The sequence below is a fragment of the Macaca mulatta genome, chromosome 2 (assembly GCF_049350105.2).
Source record: "Macaca mulatta isolate MMU2019108-1 chromosome 2, T2T-MMU8v2.0, whole genome shotgun sequence".
Lineage (NCBI taxonomy): Eukaryota > Metazoa > Chordata > Mammalia > Primates > Cercopithecidae > Macaca > Macaca mulatta.
In genome coordinates, this window is record NC_133407.1 from 60,479,087 (window position 1) to 60,493,396 (window position 14,310).

The 14,310-nt window shown below is 39.1% G+C and overlaps 1 protein-coding gene across 6 annotated transcripts in view; it reads right to left on the reverse strand.

Moving 5' to 3' along the window:
* VEPH1 (ventricular zone expressed PH domain containing 1) overlaps nt 1-14,310 on the reverse strand; it is a 265,267-nt gene that overhangs the window by 53,372 nt on the left and 197,585 nt on the right. For all 6 annotated transcript variants that reach the window (XR_013414535.1, XM_015131877.3, XM_077994168.1 and 3 more), the window contains one exon: nt 307-424. Coding sequence is in view for 5 of the 6 variants with exons in the window: in XM_015131877.3 (XP_014987363.2) it covers nt 307-424 (118 nt within the window). In the remaining variant the exon portion in view is untranslated. The remainder of the gene's footprint in view (nt 1-306; nt 425-14,310) is intronic.

Consider the following 14,310-nt stretch of genomic DNA (forward strand, 5'->3'; position numbering starts at 1 on the left):
TTTTTTCTCCCTAACTCTCAGGGTCATCTGGATGAAATGAATACTTTTAGGGCAAAATGACTGATACTGCTTCCTTGATAACCACATATAGGTGAGGGATTGCTTCTCTGCCTCCCAAAGTTTTCCTTTTATCCTACGACCACTTTGGTGAGATGCCTTTCTCAGCACAAAGCAGGGACATGACTCTGGGCATTATTACCACTGGGGATGTTTATGTAAGAGGAAAGCCACCTAGAACAATGGAGCTGACAGATCCCTGTAAAGCGGGGCACAAATGGTTCTTATCAGCAGGTAGGGCTCTCTCACCAGTTGCTTTTTCGGGGTTGTTGCACATGAAGCATTGCCATGCTCCTGCTGTTTCACTGAAGCCAAACACGTCAAAGAACCTCACTTCTTCCAGATGGAGCTGTACCTGGTCCAGATCCTGTGTCAGGAACACAAGCACAAAGAACATAAGCTGCTCTGCCTGCTACCTAACATTCCGAGACTGGGAGAAGGGGATGTGGATCAGGATGGTCAATGCTCAATCTCAGTACTAAGGACTAAGAGGCAGCATTGAAAAAAATTTCTCTTGACCGACCTTAAAAAAAGCATTCAGCTAAACTTTTCCATGAGAGTATTCATAAATGCAGCGGGAGTGAGCACAGGCCCCAGGGCTGAGTGTCAGGGTTTGAGGTGTCAGAGCCTGAAATGGCCCAGAATTTTCTTGCATCTAGCAGTGGCTCCAGATTTTCTAAAAAGAAGGGATATCCAAGTGGCAATGTGGTTGGAAGACATGCTGCTGGGGGATTTACATTTTATACAAAATTGAGAAAGAATTATCCACATCAAAAAATATTATTGGCCAGGCGTGGTGGCTCATGCCTATAATCCCAGCACTCTGGGAGGTGGAGGAAGGCAGATTGCCTGAACTCAGGAGTTCAAGACCAGCCTGGGCAACATGGCGAAACCTTGTCTCTACCAAAAATACAAAAACATTGGCCAGGCATGGTGGTACATGTCTGTGGTCCCAGCTACTCAGGTGGTTGAGGTGACAGGATCACTTGAGCCTGTGAGGCAGGAGTTGCAGTGAGGCGAGATTGCACCACTGTACTCCAGCCTGGGTGACAGAGTGAGACCCTGTCTCAAAAAAAAAATATATATATATATATACACACACACATACATATATACATATTATATGTATTATGTTGGCTTTACAGGGAGCTGATGGAAAATATGGGGGTGGGGCTTAATCCCTCAGACCTTGGCTCCAGCACTGTTTAGTTCTTATGCTTTACCCTAAAAGTGTATGCAAATTTTGCATTCTATTACCTAATATAAGCTGCATTGATTTTTTTTTTAATTTTTACTTTTTTTTTTTTTTTTTTCTGATATAGAGTCTCATTCTGTTGCCCAGGTTGGAGTGCAGTGGTGCGATATTGGCTCACTGCAACCTTCACCTCCTGGGTTCAAGTGATTCTCATGTGTCAGCTTCCCGAGCAGCTGGGTTTACTGGTGCCTGCCACCACACCTGGCTAATTTTTGTATTTTTAGTAGAGACGGGGTGCTGCCATGTTAGCCAGGCTGGTCTCCAACTCCTGAACTCAAGTGATCCACCTTCCTTGGCCTCCCAAAGGGCTGGGATTGCAGGCATAAGACACCATGCCTGGCCTGAATTGGTTTTAATGGAAGATAATGCATTACATTATTTATCAGTAAATTAATTAACTTTTTTCCTCCAAATGGTTGAGTAGAATTAACACTCCAAGAAGACTGCACATGTTTTATGTGCCCCGTGGCACCAAGCCAATGCATTCCTCTTTAAGAGGCAGGGAGAGAGGTTCGGTTAGACTGCAAATGGATGGAAAACTATTAGCCTAACCAAATTAAATAGCTCTACTGTCCTCCTGAGGCTTTCCTATTATGTAAATGACTTGTATCCTTTGGTATAGGATGACCAGAAACTGCATTCTTAAAAGGCTCCTCCTCCTAAGAGGGACTTAATGTTCTTGTTGGCCTTGCATGTACCCAGTCAATTCACATGTTTGTGCTCTGTTGAGCTGTGATTTTGTTTCCTTTCCTTTAGCCTACACACTCTTATTTTCTCTCTGTATAGGAACAGTTCTTAGAATTGTCAAGGCTGAGGGGCGTAGGCACTGTTTGCACTGCTTATAAGGGATCTAAATAGAAAATGATCAAATGGCTACCCGGATTGCATCCCAAAGCTCCTAATTCTCAGTTCTAAATTTTTTGACAGAGGTGAGAAGTATGTCCAACTATGAGTTCACTGAGAACAGAAACATGTCTATTTTTTTTCACAATACCCCCAGAGTCCAGTTCGCATCATTAATGGATTAGCATTGGTTTGTAGACCCAGCACAAAGCTTTTTTACTAATGAACTATATAAAGGATATTACAAAAAGTTAATGGGAATTTTTAAAGAGAACATTTACACTCCCTGGAACATAAACACAATGAGGACAGATATTTTGTCTGTTATGTTGGCTGCTATAAACTTGGCACCTAAAAGTGCCTATTACATAGCAAGCACTAAACAAATATTGGTGTAATAACAAAAGGCATGCCCTGGGCCTAGAAATGGATACTTTCCAGCACCCTCTATTAAGACTATTATGGCTTGTGTTCTGGGGGTGGACATTTTGGAGGTTTGACATGGTGATTGCAAGATTTTGGGTTGCTAACCTTTAATACCATATCGCAGGCATTCCAATAGGTGCCATATATCTAGGAATATTGTTTAGACAAAAATGATTTTGAATATGTTCAATGGAAAAAAGAAGACTTTCTTTTAAAAGTGTGTTTTCCAAGATAAAGACTGAAGAAGCACCTGGGAGTTTTGTGAGTTTCAAAGGATACAATCCATATTAAAATTTATGGGGAAAAAGCAGATGTTCATAAATATCAGCTTCAAAACTGCGAAGTCTCTGACGTCTGTCCTTGGCCGTTGCCATGCAGATCACTTCTCTGTTTCCCACACAATTAAGGATCAATTTTTCATTCACCACAAACACTACTAGCAAACAAAGTACTTAAAATAATACTTAAGGTTCCTTTATTTTTCCTGTTCTGAGACCAGAAAATTCTGTTTGTTGCGTATAATCCACATTTTTCTTGGAAAAAAGTTACTTTAAAAGTTTCAGACAGATGGTAAACTACATTCCTGCGTTCTATTTCTGAAGCCAAAAGCAGGCTTACCTCTTCAGAGAATTTAGGTGTTGTGCTAAAGGATATCCATGGTAGTTGTATGAACTTTGAAGTTGGTGATAATAGCACATTTTGAATGGAAAGACAGATGAAACACATATAGTTTCCAATATTTGTGAAAAATCAGCAAAATAAATCACAAAACAGGTAAACACAAACCAACAACCAGTGATATCTAGATTTTTGGACTTTTGACCTCTTCAATGTGCTTGAGGTCAGTAGTTCTCTCTCCCACTTAACCTTCTTCACCCTTCTGGGTCCTGCAGCTTCCCCAGGCCTTGCTCAAGAATTGCTATATGGCTCCTATTTTTTTTTAACAGGGGAACAAAAATAGATTTGTTTAGAGAATTACAAACTTTCTTTAAGATAACTAGACTCCAGAAAAGTGATAAAAATAACTTATATCTAACTCTAAGTCACTGTCTAAGTATTTTTCAGTTCTAATGGGATTGTGGCAGACAGACCCTAAGGTGACCTCCCAGCAATCCGACCAAAAATATGTCAAAGGGGATAGGATATCAATCCCATTGTTATTATACACACACACACACACACACACCTACACACACCTGTTTTGCTAGCAGATGCATAGGGAGACCCTCCTGCTGTGCTTAAAAGAAGCAAATTGCCACATTATGAACCGCAGGGACTATGGGTGGCCTTTAGATCTTAAAGGAGGCCTTCAGCTGGTAGCCAGTAAGAGTTCAAAGTCATCAGTCCTACAACTGCAAAAAAAATGATTCCTGCCAACAAACAGAATGAGTCTGAAAGCAGACCTTACCCATTTGAACCTCCAAATGAAAACACAGCCCAGCCAATACCTTGATTGTAGCCCTGGGTCCCCTGAGTAGAGGACCCAGCTAAGTTACAACTGAAATCCTGACCCTCTAATACTGTGAGATAATAAGTATGTGTTGTTTTAAGTTGCTAGGTTTGTGCTAATTTGTTATACATTATTGAAAAATAATACTGAGATTCTGCCGTGAAGAGGAAGAAAAAGTGACATCCTTTTGCCTGATTCTCCATGAAAGTGATGATTCTACTTAGAGGAGTCACATTCTCCCAAGTACACTCCAAATCAGGCTTCAGCAAAACACACACACACAAAATGAAACACAAAAGAATGCTGATGTTCAAACTATTTTCATTGATGTAAAAAAAAAAAAAGGATAAATATTCATAGTAGGCATGCACTAAGAAGGGTTCTCCTGATAAACATCATTTAATTCAAAAAGATTAAAACTCACTGGAGGAAAAAATAATATTTTTAAACATTTGGTTAAGTGAGCATTTCTCCAGTTTTAGAAAAAGAGTCATTAATGAGGGTAGGAATTTGGAAAACTCTATAATAAGTCTAAGCCAGGCAGCATAGAAAGATGCGAGAATATTTACAACATCATTTCACTGACAAATGACAGCATGAGTCAACGCAATGGATTTTGTAAAAGTGCATAGTGGCCTCTGGATTTTATAATGTGGTCTATGTACTTTGAGAGGGTACTGTGAAGCAATTTTCCAGAAATCAGTGAAAGCATACATCTGGAAGAACTTTGGGTTTTGGCACATTTAAATTCTGTCCTAAAGCTATTTGTGCACAGATACAAAATATAGGATTGCCTCATGTGCTCTGTGTGCCTGTGGTTAATAGGATCACTCTAGGCACATTTTTCAAGTATGTTTTAAGAAACGTAAACAAGAATTCTTAAAAATTCCCAAATATTTTCACATAATAATAGTAAGTTTATGTTTATATAGTTATTTCCAGTGCACAGACGCTAATGATATGGATTCCAGGGTGTGAAATAAGCTTACTTAGGGAATATAATTAATGATTGATCTTAATATGGTCTTAAATTGTTATAGGCATAGTGTCTAGTAGGAAATGGTGTTTGTTGAATGAATAAACTAGCAAAAGAGACTTTAAAGAATATCCAGCCACATTTTTAAAAATGTTTTTCAACTTGTGAAAAATATTAGTATTGGATTCAATTTATATAACACAGTATTCGCAGCACCTGGTATCAGGAACCGTGGATAAAAAGATGAAGGAGACACAGTCATCAGTCCAAGGAGGTGAGAAGATAACTCATTGTGTCTGCAATATTCTTTACAGAGGAAACTGAATACAGCTTCATTTGTGTGAGGTGTGATTCTTACTAAGCTTCTTCCGGTGTGATGTTTTTGGCTCTCAACTGGATTAAAGCTCTTACCGTGAAGACTGACTTCCATATTATTTTGCAGCTTTTTAAAATAGTATGGCACTTTGCCCATAGTAAATGTTCAATGAGTCATTATGCATTTTTACTAACTGAAGCACATAGATCTTATCTCTAATTTATATCAACAGTAACATTTAGGTTTTCAATGTTCATGTCTATTCAACTATGACCATTAAGACTTTCCAGACTACATTTGTTAAAAAAATACATATATCTCTCTATATATCTATATCTATATCTATATCTATCTATCTATCTATATCTATATCTGTATATCTGCATATCTATGGGTATTACAGGTATTCATTTTATTTAACAAGTTTTTAGAATAAAGTGTTAATAATTGAAGAACGATGTTTGTCTTAATTCATCAGTACAGTATGTTGACTACTTGTTCTCAAGACCACCAGCTTTTTCAGATTGTCTGTTCAGAGTTCTCACTATGTTGCCCAGGCTAGTCTTGGATGCTTGGGCTCAAAGAGTCTTTCCACCTCAGCCTCCCAGAGTGCCCTGATTAGAAGTCCTGAGCCACTGCACCCCATCTGCATTTTTACACAAGCTCCCCAAGTTGCTCTGGTGTGCACTGACTGTAAAGTTAATCCTGTATCCTTCAAAGCAGTTGTGGGGATGGCTAATCTGTGTCTGCTGATTGGTATTTGAGGAATTTGTCAAGCTCCATGTGCATATGCTCATTCTTTTCCACAATAGTTTGGTTTCAGGGGGTCAGGCATGGTGGCTCAAACCTGTAATTCCAGCACTTTGGGAGGCCAAGGTGGGTAGATCACTTGAGGTCAGGGGTTGTAGATCAGCCTGGTCAGCACGGTGAAATCTCATTTTTACTAAAAATACAGAAATTAGCTGGACGTGGTGGCAGGCACCTGTCATCCTAGCTACTTGGGAGGCTGAGGCACAAGAATTGCTTGAATGTGGGAGGCAGAGGTTGCAGTGAGCCGAGATCCCACCACTGCACTGCAGCCTGGGCAACAGAGTGAGACCTACAAAAGAAGAAAAAAGAGGCCAGGTGTGGTGGCTCATGCCTGTAATCCCAGCACTTTGGGAGGCGGAGGTGGGTGGATCACAAGGTCAGGAGTTCAAGATCAGCCTGTCCAAGATGATGAAACCCTGTCTCTACTAAAAAAAAAAAAAAAAAAAAAAACTACAAAAATTAGTCAGGTGCGGTGGCAAGTGCCTGTAATGCCAGCTACTCGGGAGGCTGAGGTAGGAGAATCGCCTGAACCCAAAAGGCGGAGGTTGTGGTGAGCCAAGATCGTGCCATTACACTCCAGCCTGGGCAATAAGAGCAAAACTCCATCTCAAAAAAATAAAGAAAGAAAGAAAGAAAAGAAAAAAGTTTCTTTTTCATATGACAAAACAGGTAGTCTGGTCACAGGAGCAAAGTTTTCATTTTTAAACATCAGAGATGTTATTATTCCAAATTGTGCAATATGGCAAGAAGCGATGAGGTGTGAAAATTGAACTCACTGGGCCCAATTTGAAACTTGGCAGAAGGCTGGGGTGGGTGGAGAGGGAGGTGGGCCATGGGGAAGCAGACTCTAAGCAGAGGCAGTGGGGTACTGATGTGGAAAGACTCATAGTGCATTTCAGTATTCTGCATGAATACCACGCATGTGCTATGTCCCATTGGCTCTCATATTTCTATGCCTAACCAGTAAGGGAACTCGAGGTATACATGACTACATGAGGCCAATGTGGCAAACTCCTCACTATCACTACAGATCACTAAATAAACTTATATTTCTATTCTTTGAGTCCCTATGTGTTGGGAAGAACTGAATTTCTTCCTGGAAAATCATGGCAATTCTATGGGTCTGGCTCCAAGTGGCTAGAAGAAAACACAATGTTTGATTCACTTCAGAGAGAAGCTCTGAAGCATAATTTAAGAACTAACAAATATGATAAAATTTAAAAAGTCAAATTCACCAAAATCACACTCATCTAAAAATCATGAAAAAATAATCTGACTACAGGATATTGGCAGTTAACATGACAAGAGTTTAAGTAAAGCGGTTTATGAAAAATCTAATGGAAGTGTATGAGTTGAGTAGAAAATAAAGGTGGTAAATTGCATGAAGCTATGTAACAAGTTTTATAAATGCTCGATAAAACCACAATTATCTTTTTTATAAATCCAATTTCTTTGAAATTTTAGATCATTAAAACCAGCAAATTATTAAAGGGGGAGCAAGGCCAAAACACTACCAATGTTCAAAAGGTCAAGAAAACTTTAACATTTTTACAGTGGTTCAGCAGTAAAATGTAATCACAGAACTTTCAGCAATTAGAGTCAGCACTTACATATTCTCCTTTCATGGCGCAAAGCAAAGAATTGCAGTGATTTTTTTTCTTTTTCTAATTGATTACGGCCACCTACATTAAACAAATATTTAGTACTATTTGTTAAGTCTATTATGTGGCACTATACTACAGAGGATGCTGATGTTAAAGAACTAATTTGGAGAGGCTTTTTTTTTTCTTTCTTTTGAAATCAGATAGTGAGAAAACCATGCTCCTAGCCACGTAGGTTATTTTGCTGGAGGCAAGGTGTTTCTCTTATTCTTATAATTTTGTTTTTTTTCCTTTATCCCTGATACCACTTTAATTCTCAGACTGTTTCTCCAACCTCCCCTTTATATAAGTACTCACCTTTTGGGTTTGATACATGTCTTGGAATGGATATGTATTCTCAAAAAATATGTAGCAATGTTTATTTTTCATTTTTGCAAATGATGGTATGCTGTGAACCCTATTTGGTTTCTTTTGGTTTCTTGTTTGTTTCACTCAATATCTCTACATGATATTGTATGCGTATTTACCCAACTGTTGCTTCTACAACTGCACAGTGATTTAATGGTGTGCATCCACCACCCACCACATTTTACCTAACCATTTCCCTAGTGTGGGCACCAAGGGTGCCCCCACCTCTGCATTTACACAACGATGTAACTATGGAATATTCTTATACATGTTCCCTGGTGGATGTGAGCAAAAATTTTTCTGTGATAATCACTCAGGAGTGGAATTGCTGTGTCATAGTGTATTAGTGTAGGGCTGTGAAAATATTTTTGTGTTTCTGCACAGTTAGGGCTTTTTGAACAAATTTTTACTGAAACTTGGGACCTGGGCTAAAAAAACAAGTTTTAGAAGTAAATTTATGACTAATTAGAAAGTGAAAGACAATCTGGAGAGATTTATTTTCCCAGATTATGTTTACATTTTAAGGTGGGGATGAGACCAGGATACTGGGGCTTGGGTTGTCAGGTTGAAGACATTAGTCTTCTCTTCGTCCTGGAGGGATTTATTTACATTCTAAAGGGTAAAAGTAAGAACCCAGACCCCGTTCCAAGGAGCAAAGATTTTTGTTCCCTCCTGTCAGGGACAGCTGTTCCACTCCCTGTGTAAATACTCAAATTCATATTGTCAAGGTTCCTTGCCTACAGTACAGACCTTAGGATGTGTAAGATGACATCTGGTTCTCATCAAGTTGCCCCAGGGTTAACAACTGAGGCAAAAGGAAACTTAGGAGGTTATTTGTTGCTAAGTAAATAATAATAATCTGCTATGCCCCAGAAACCTTGTTTGCATGATACATTAAAAATTTAACATTATTCACATTCTAAATTTCACTAGGTTCTGCCAACTTGTTTTCAAGCTACTCAGGAGGCTGAGGTAGAAGGATCACTTAAACCCAGGACTTCGTGGCGGCAGTGAGCTATGATGGCACCACTGCACTCCAGTCTGGGCAACAGAGCAAGACCCTGTCTTGAAAAAAGAAAAGTTTCATTTTTGTTGAATGTTTACTACTTTGAATAGTTACAGAGGAAATAAAACTGACTCTACTATGAACTTAGAGAGAAGGTATTTCTTCCCATGATGCTGGAATTTTAAATGTCTCCATTTAGTCACTTCACACAGCAGAGAGCTAAGCACTGGTGAAGTAATAGTGATGGAGGCAGTTGTAAGAGAGTTGAACCATCCCTCAGTAGAGAACTGGATAAAGTAAATTACGCTTGGCCAGGCACAGTGGCTCATTGCCTGTAATCCTAGCACGTTGGGAGGCCGAGGCAGGCGGATCACTTGAGCTCCGGAGTTGGAGACCAGCCTGGCCAAGATGGTGAAATCCTGTCTTTACTAAAAATTTAAAAATTAGCTGGACGTGGTGGCACGCGCCTGTCATCCCAGCTACCCAGGAGGCTGAGGCTGGAGAATCACTTGAACCTGGGAAGCAGAGGTTGCAGTGAGCTGAGATCAGGTCACCACACTCCAGCCTGGACAACAGAGTGAGACTCCGTCTCAAAAAAGAAAAGTAAATTATGGTCTATTTACATGTGGAAAATTTTATAGATGCCGAAATGAACGAGCTAGCTCTACATGTATGAACAGATATATTTTAAAAACATAACATTAAGTCAGAAATCACATTGCAAAAGATATGTGCCATCTGATAACATTTAGGTAAAAGTTTAAAACAACAGTAAAAAAACATTCATGGAAATAATACACACCAACCTCAGGAGAATATTTGCAACAGTTTCTTTTTGTAAAGGGAGATATTTGATTCAAATATGGAAGAAATATAAACATCTATCTGTGGCAGGAATGGATATCATATTTCTGTACTTTTCTGAATTTATGAGTATTTCATAATTTGATGAAAAGTAAAAATGAGGCAGAGAACACAGTTGAGTGAAGCAAAGAGACTAGCAAGGGTTAGAATCTGTGAGGAAGAAAGGTTCTGCGTGTGTGTGTGTGTGTGTGGACTTTCTTGGTACCCCTGAAACTACCCGTAGAGGAGTCTCCTTCTTTTGCCTGTGTGAGGCTGGCCTTGGTGGTGAAAGTCTTTCTCCTTTCTCTTGTTAGAAGGCTCCATGTTACAGTTTCTTTAACTTTTAGCTCTTCAAACTTGCAGATAAAGAAACAGGTCTAAAATACTAAGTGTTTGAAATATGTTCTATTTTGTTTTAGAAAACGAAACAAAACAAAGCATGCTGACAGCAAGTTGTATCTTAGGGAATTATTACAGCATGGGCTAAGTGACAGAGAGGATACTTTGAAATAAGAGTTTTTCTGCTGAGTGGTACAGAACGAAGAATATAGGTTTTGGAGTCAGAAGATCAGAGTTTGAGCCCTGCCACTGCCATTCACTGGCAGTTCTTGGGAAAATATTTTAATTTCTCTTTGCTTTTAATGCACTCCTCAAAGTGTAAAATGACTGATTCCTAACCTGTCTCTTTCAGTGACTTTTTGCCACAATCAATTAATGGATAATTGCTCCACTTTGTAAACTGTGGAGAAATAATAAAAAGTAGTGATAATGGTCAAGCACAGTGGCTCACACCTGTAATCCCAGCATATTGGGAGACTGAGGTGGGCAGATTGCTTGGGTTCAGGAATTTTGAGACCAGCCTGGGCAACATCGTGAGACCCCATCTAAAAAAAAAAAAAAGTAGTGATAATGATGATAATTGAAATCAAGCAAAATAAGAAGCTCCTTTTTATGTATGTAAAATATAGTGATTTTGTCTCTCAGCTAGATAAATATATGTAAATCTTTCTGAAATGAATGACTTCTTTAAGAAACACTAATGCTAGGTGCCTGGGAAACATATTTAGTTTTCTAAAATCAGGTAACATACTTACCTGTCTGTTTTTGTTAGTTTGTTGTCAAACCTAGGAGCACTGGATTTACTGAGATGCAAACATAAAGAGAGGTAATGCAACCTGGACATGAACATTTCAAAGGGGAATAATGACATGCACATGCTTGATGAGGCCATAATGAGATGTACAAACAGAAATGCATAGAAAAATGTGCATGGGTAATGGTGCAATGAGATGCATAAATAGGTGAGTGTAATGATAAAGGCATGGGGTGTGTAATGTGATTTAAAAATGGGAGCATTAAATGGGAGGGTGGAAAGGGCAGGTTGTGGTAGATAAGAAGCAGAGAGAAAGAATGCAGTATTAAGCATGAATAGAGGAGCTAATAACATGTGCATGATGAGGATGCGATGAGATAGAAATGGGATGGAATAATGAAGTTCACAGATGGAGGTGTGTAATGAGTTGTGTAGAAAGGAACAAGCATAAAAGGAAGGATTTAATATGATGAAGAAAGAAATAGGCATAAGAAGATGTGAAGACTGAAAGAAGGAGCAGAAAAAAGGGACATTAGTGAAGAGACAGGAAATAACAAGGTGGGCCAATGGAGCACTCTAATGAGGATGAAATGAAAAGGTGCAATGATGTGTGCCCATTCAGGGAATAATTAGACACACACATAGGATGATAATGAGGTACCCGGGCCCTGATCAGACATAGACCATAGCACTCAGTTCTTACTGAGGAGGCTAAAAATTGAAAAAAATTGAGGGCAGAGCCACAAAGATATCTACACCCAGAAAAGCGAAGACTAAACAGGTGATTTGGGCCCAGCCTTGTAGTTTATGAAGTAATAGTTTTCTAGCTGCACTTATTCTGTTCCAGGTGCTCTGCTAGGTGTTGAACTAAATGAATCATCTCATTTTACCTTCTTAACAACCCTATGAGGGAGGTGGATTCTTTCCCAGTTATAGATGAAGAAATCAAGCTGTAGTGAGGTTAATGACTTGCCCAGTTCCCCGATCATGTCTGTGGTAGAGATGTGACTCAAACTAAGTCAGTTGGATCTCAGTTGCCTTTGCCTCTGTTTTGATGTTTTATCAGAGGAGGCTGTGGGACCTTCTGCCCCAGAACTACCAGGATAACTTGTCAAAGATGTAAAGTGACAGGACTATCCCAGCGAATATCATTTGCAAAATCTGCAGAGGCCCTAGGAATTTGCATTTTTAACAAGCGCCCCAGGGACTCTTGCATAAACTAGGTCTGAGAACTACTGCATGAAATCAGCACTAGAGTGTGTGGTGATCTAAGGCTACTCTCAGTTCTAGCAAAAGACTATAAAGAAAGGGAATTGCATGCAGCATGAGGACTTTGGGTTGGTTACAAAGTAGACTGTCCATTGGCAGAAGAAATTACCAGATCCAGAAATGAGGCATCAAACCCAAAATTGCATTGAATGTAGGATAAAAATATAAAAAATATGGAACATAATTAGATTTTAGGAAATAGGTTTTTTTTTTTTTTTTTTTTTTTTTTTTTTTTTTTTTTTTTTTACTGAATTAAAAAGAAAACATAGAAATTACTCCATATTCATGGAATCCCTACGGGGGAAAGGGTAGTATGTCCCTACAACCAAAATTTTTGCCAATCCACATGCAACTTTCAGGATTCTAAAATTAAAAGCTGATAGTGTCACCGATTGTTCTCTTTCTTGGTATGTCTAGTATTGAGATATCTAAATTGCTATGATTTTTTAAGGTCAAAACCAGAATTTATATTTTGAAATGAGTGTTAAGCGTGCATGACTACTTGCATTTTAGTGACACAGCTTCTGCTCAAAACCTTTTTAGATACGTCTTTTGGAATCGTTTGCAGTGTATATTTGTGAGCCACACAGGCAAATAATGTTCATTATTTTAGTGAAACCCAGCTTTTACCTTGGAAATTTTTATTCAGTTTGAGCAGTCTCTTTTTATAGTACACATGGGCTCAGACAAATGTTGGGCTATTTGTGAAAATAAAAGTCATTCTCAAACAATGAAACCTGGCCAAACGCCGTGGCTCACACATATAATCCCAGACTTTGGGCAGCTGAGGTGGGTGGATCACTTGAGTCCAGGAGGTTGAGACCAGCGTGGGCAACATGACGAAACCCTGTCTCTACAAAAAAATATAAAAATTAGCTAGGTGTGGTGTTGGGCACCTATAGTGCCAGCTACTAGGTAGTGAGGTAAGAGGATTGATTGAGCCTGGGACGTTGAGGCTGCAGTGAGACGTCATTGTGCCACTGCACTCCAGCCTGGGCAACAGAGTGAGGCCCTGTCTCAAAAAAAAAAAAAAACCAAAAAAAAACCAAAAAAAACTTTTATCATGACTGAGAATATAAAGTCTCAAAACATTTACTGAGCAGCTGCTCCGCGTCAGGCCATGATGCCATGATAGGTGCTGGGACATGCAGACATTAATGGGAAGAGCCTGATCCCCCACCCTACGAGAGGCTGAAAGACATTAAAATCAAATGGTTTTGTTGTTGTTGACATCTTTATTTACATCTGCGAAAGGTTATGGGAATATGGCTGAGGGAGTCATTCATTTTGTTTGGAGGGGTCTTGCAGAGGAGGTGCAATAAAATAGTACCAGCTACTGTTTATGGAGTTCTTACTATATGGCAATCACGGCTCCACGGACTTTACATGTGTTATATCTTTTGAATCTCATAACATCCCTGTGAAGTGTTTACTGCCATTTTCTGCACTTTGCAGGTAAAGAAGGTTAGGCACAGAGGAGTCAGATAAAAGCTCTGGTAAGTAGGTGGTGGAGGCAGGATTCAAACCCCACTCGTGAGTTTCTGGTTACCACACTTTCTTCTTGTACAAAAAGAGGTGTTATTTATTCTAATAGTAGAGTGCCCAGTGTCTGTTGGCATTCACACACTCTCCATGATAGCAGTAAAAGAAAAAGAAAAGGATTTTACTCATGCACTGATTATTTAAGAAAATAACCCAACCACTATTAGATTAGAACAGACATTGCAGAGGGATTGCATACCTCTGTTCCCCCAGGAATAGAGTTATTTCGTTAACTATTTTCTAAAGGTTTTTCTTTTTTTTTTTTTAATTTCCTTGACTGATGCAGAACATCTGGCTAACTGTGAAGGAATGTTCATGACAGCAGTAAAATTGACATGCTTCATTATAGGACAGTCTGGCTTGTGAAATATGAAAGAAATATAATACATGTGATAAACCAGGATTTCAACTAAAC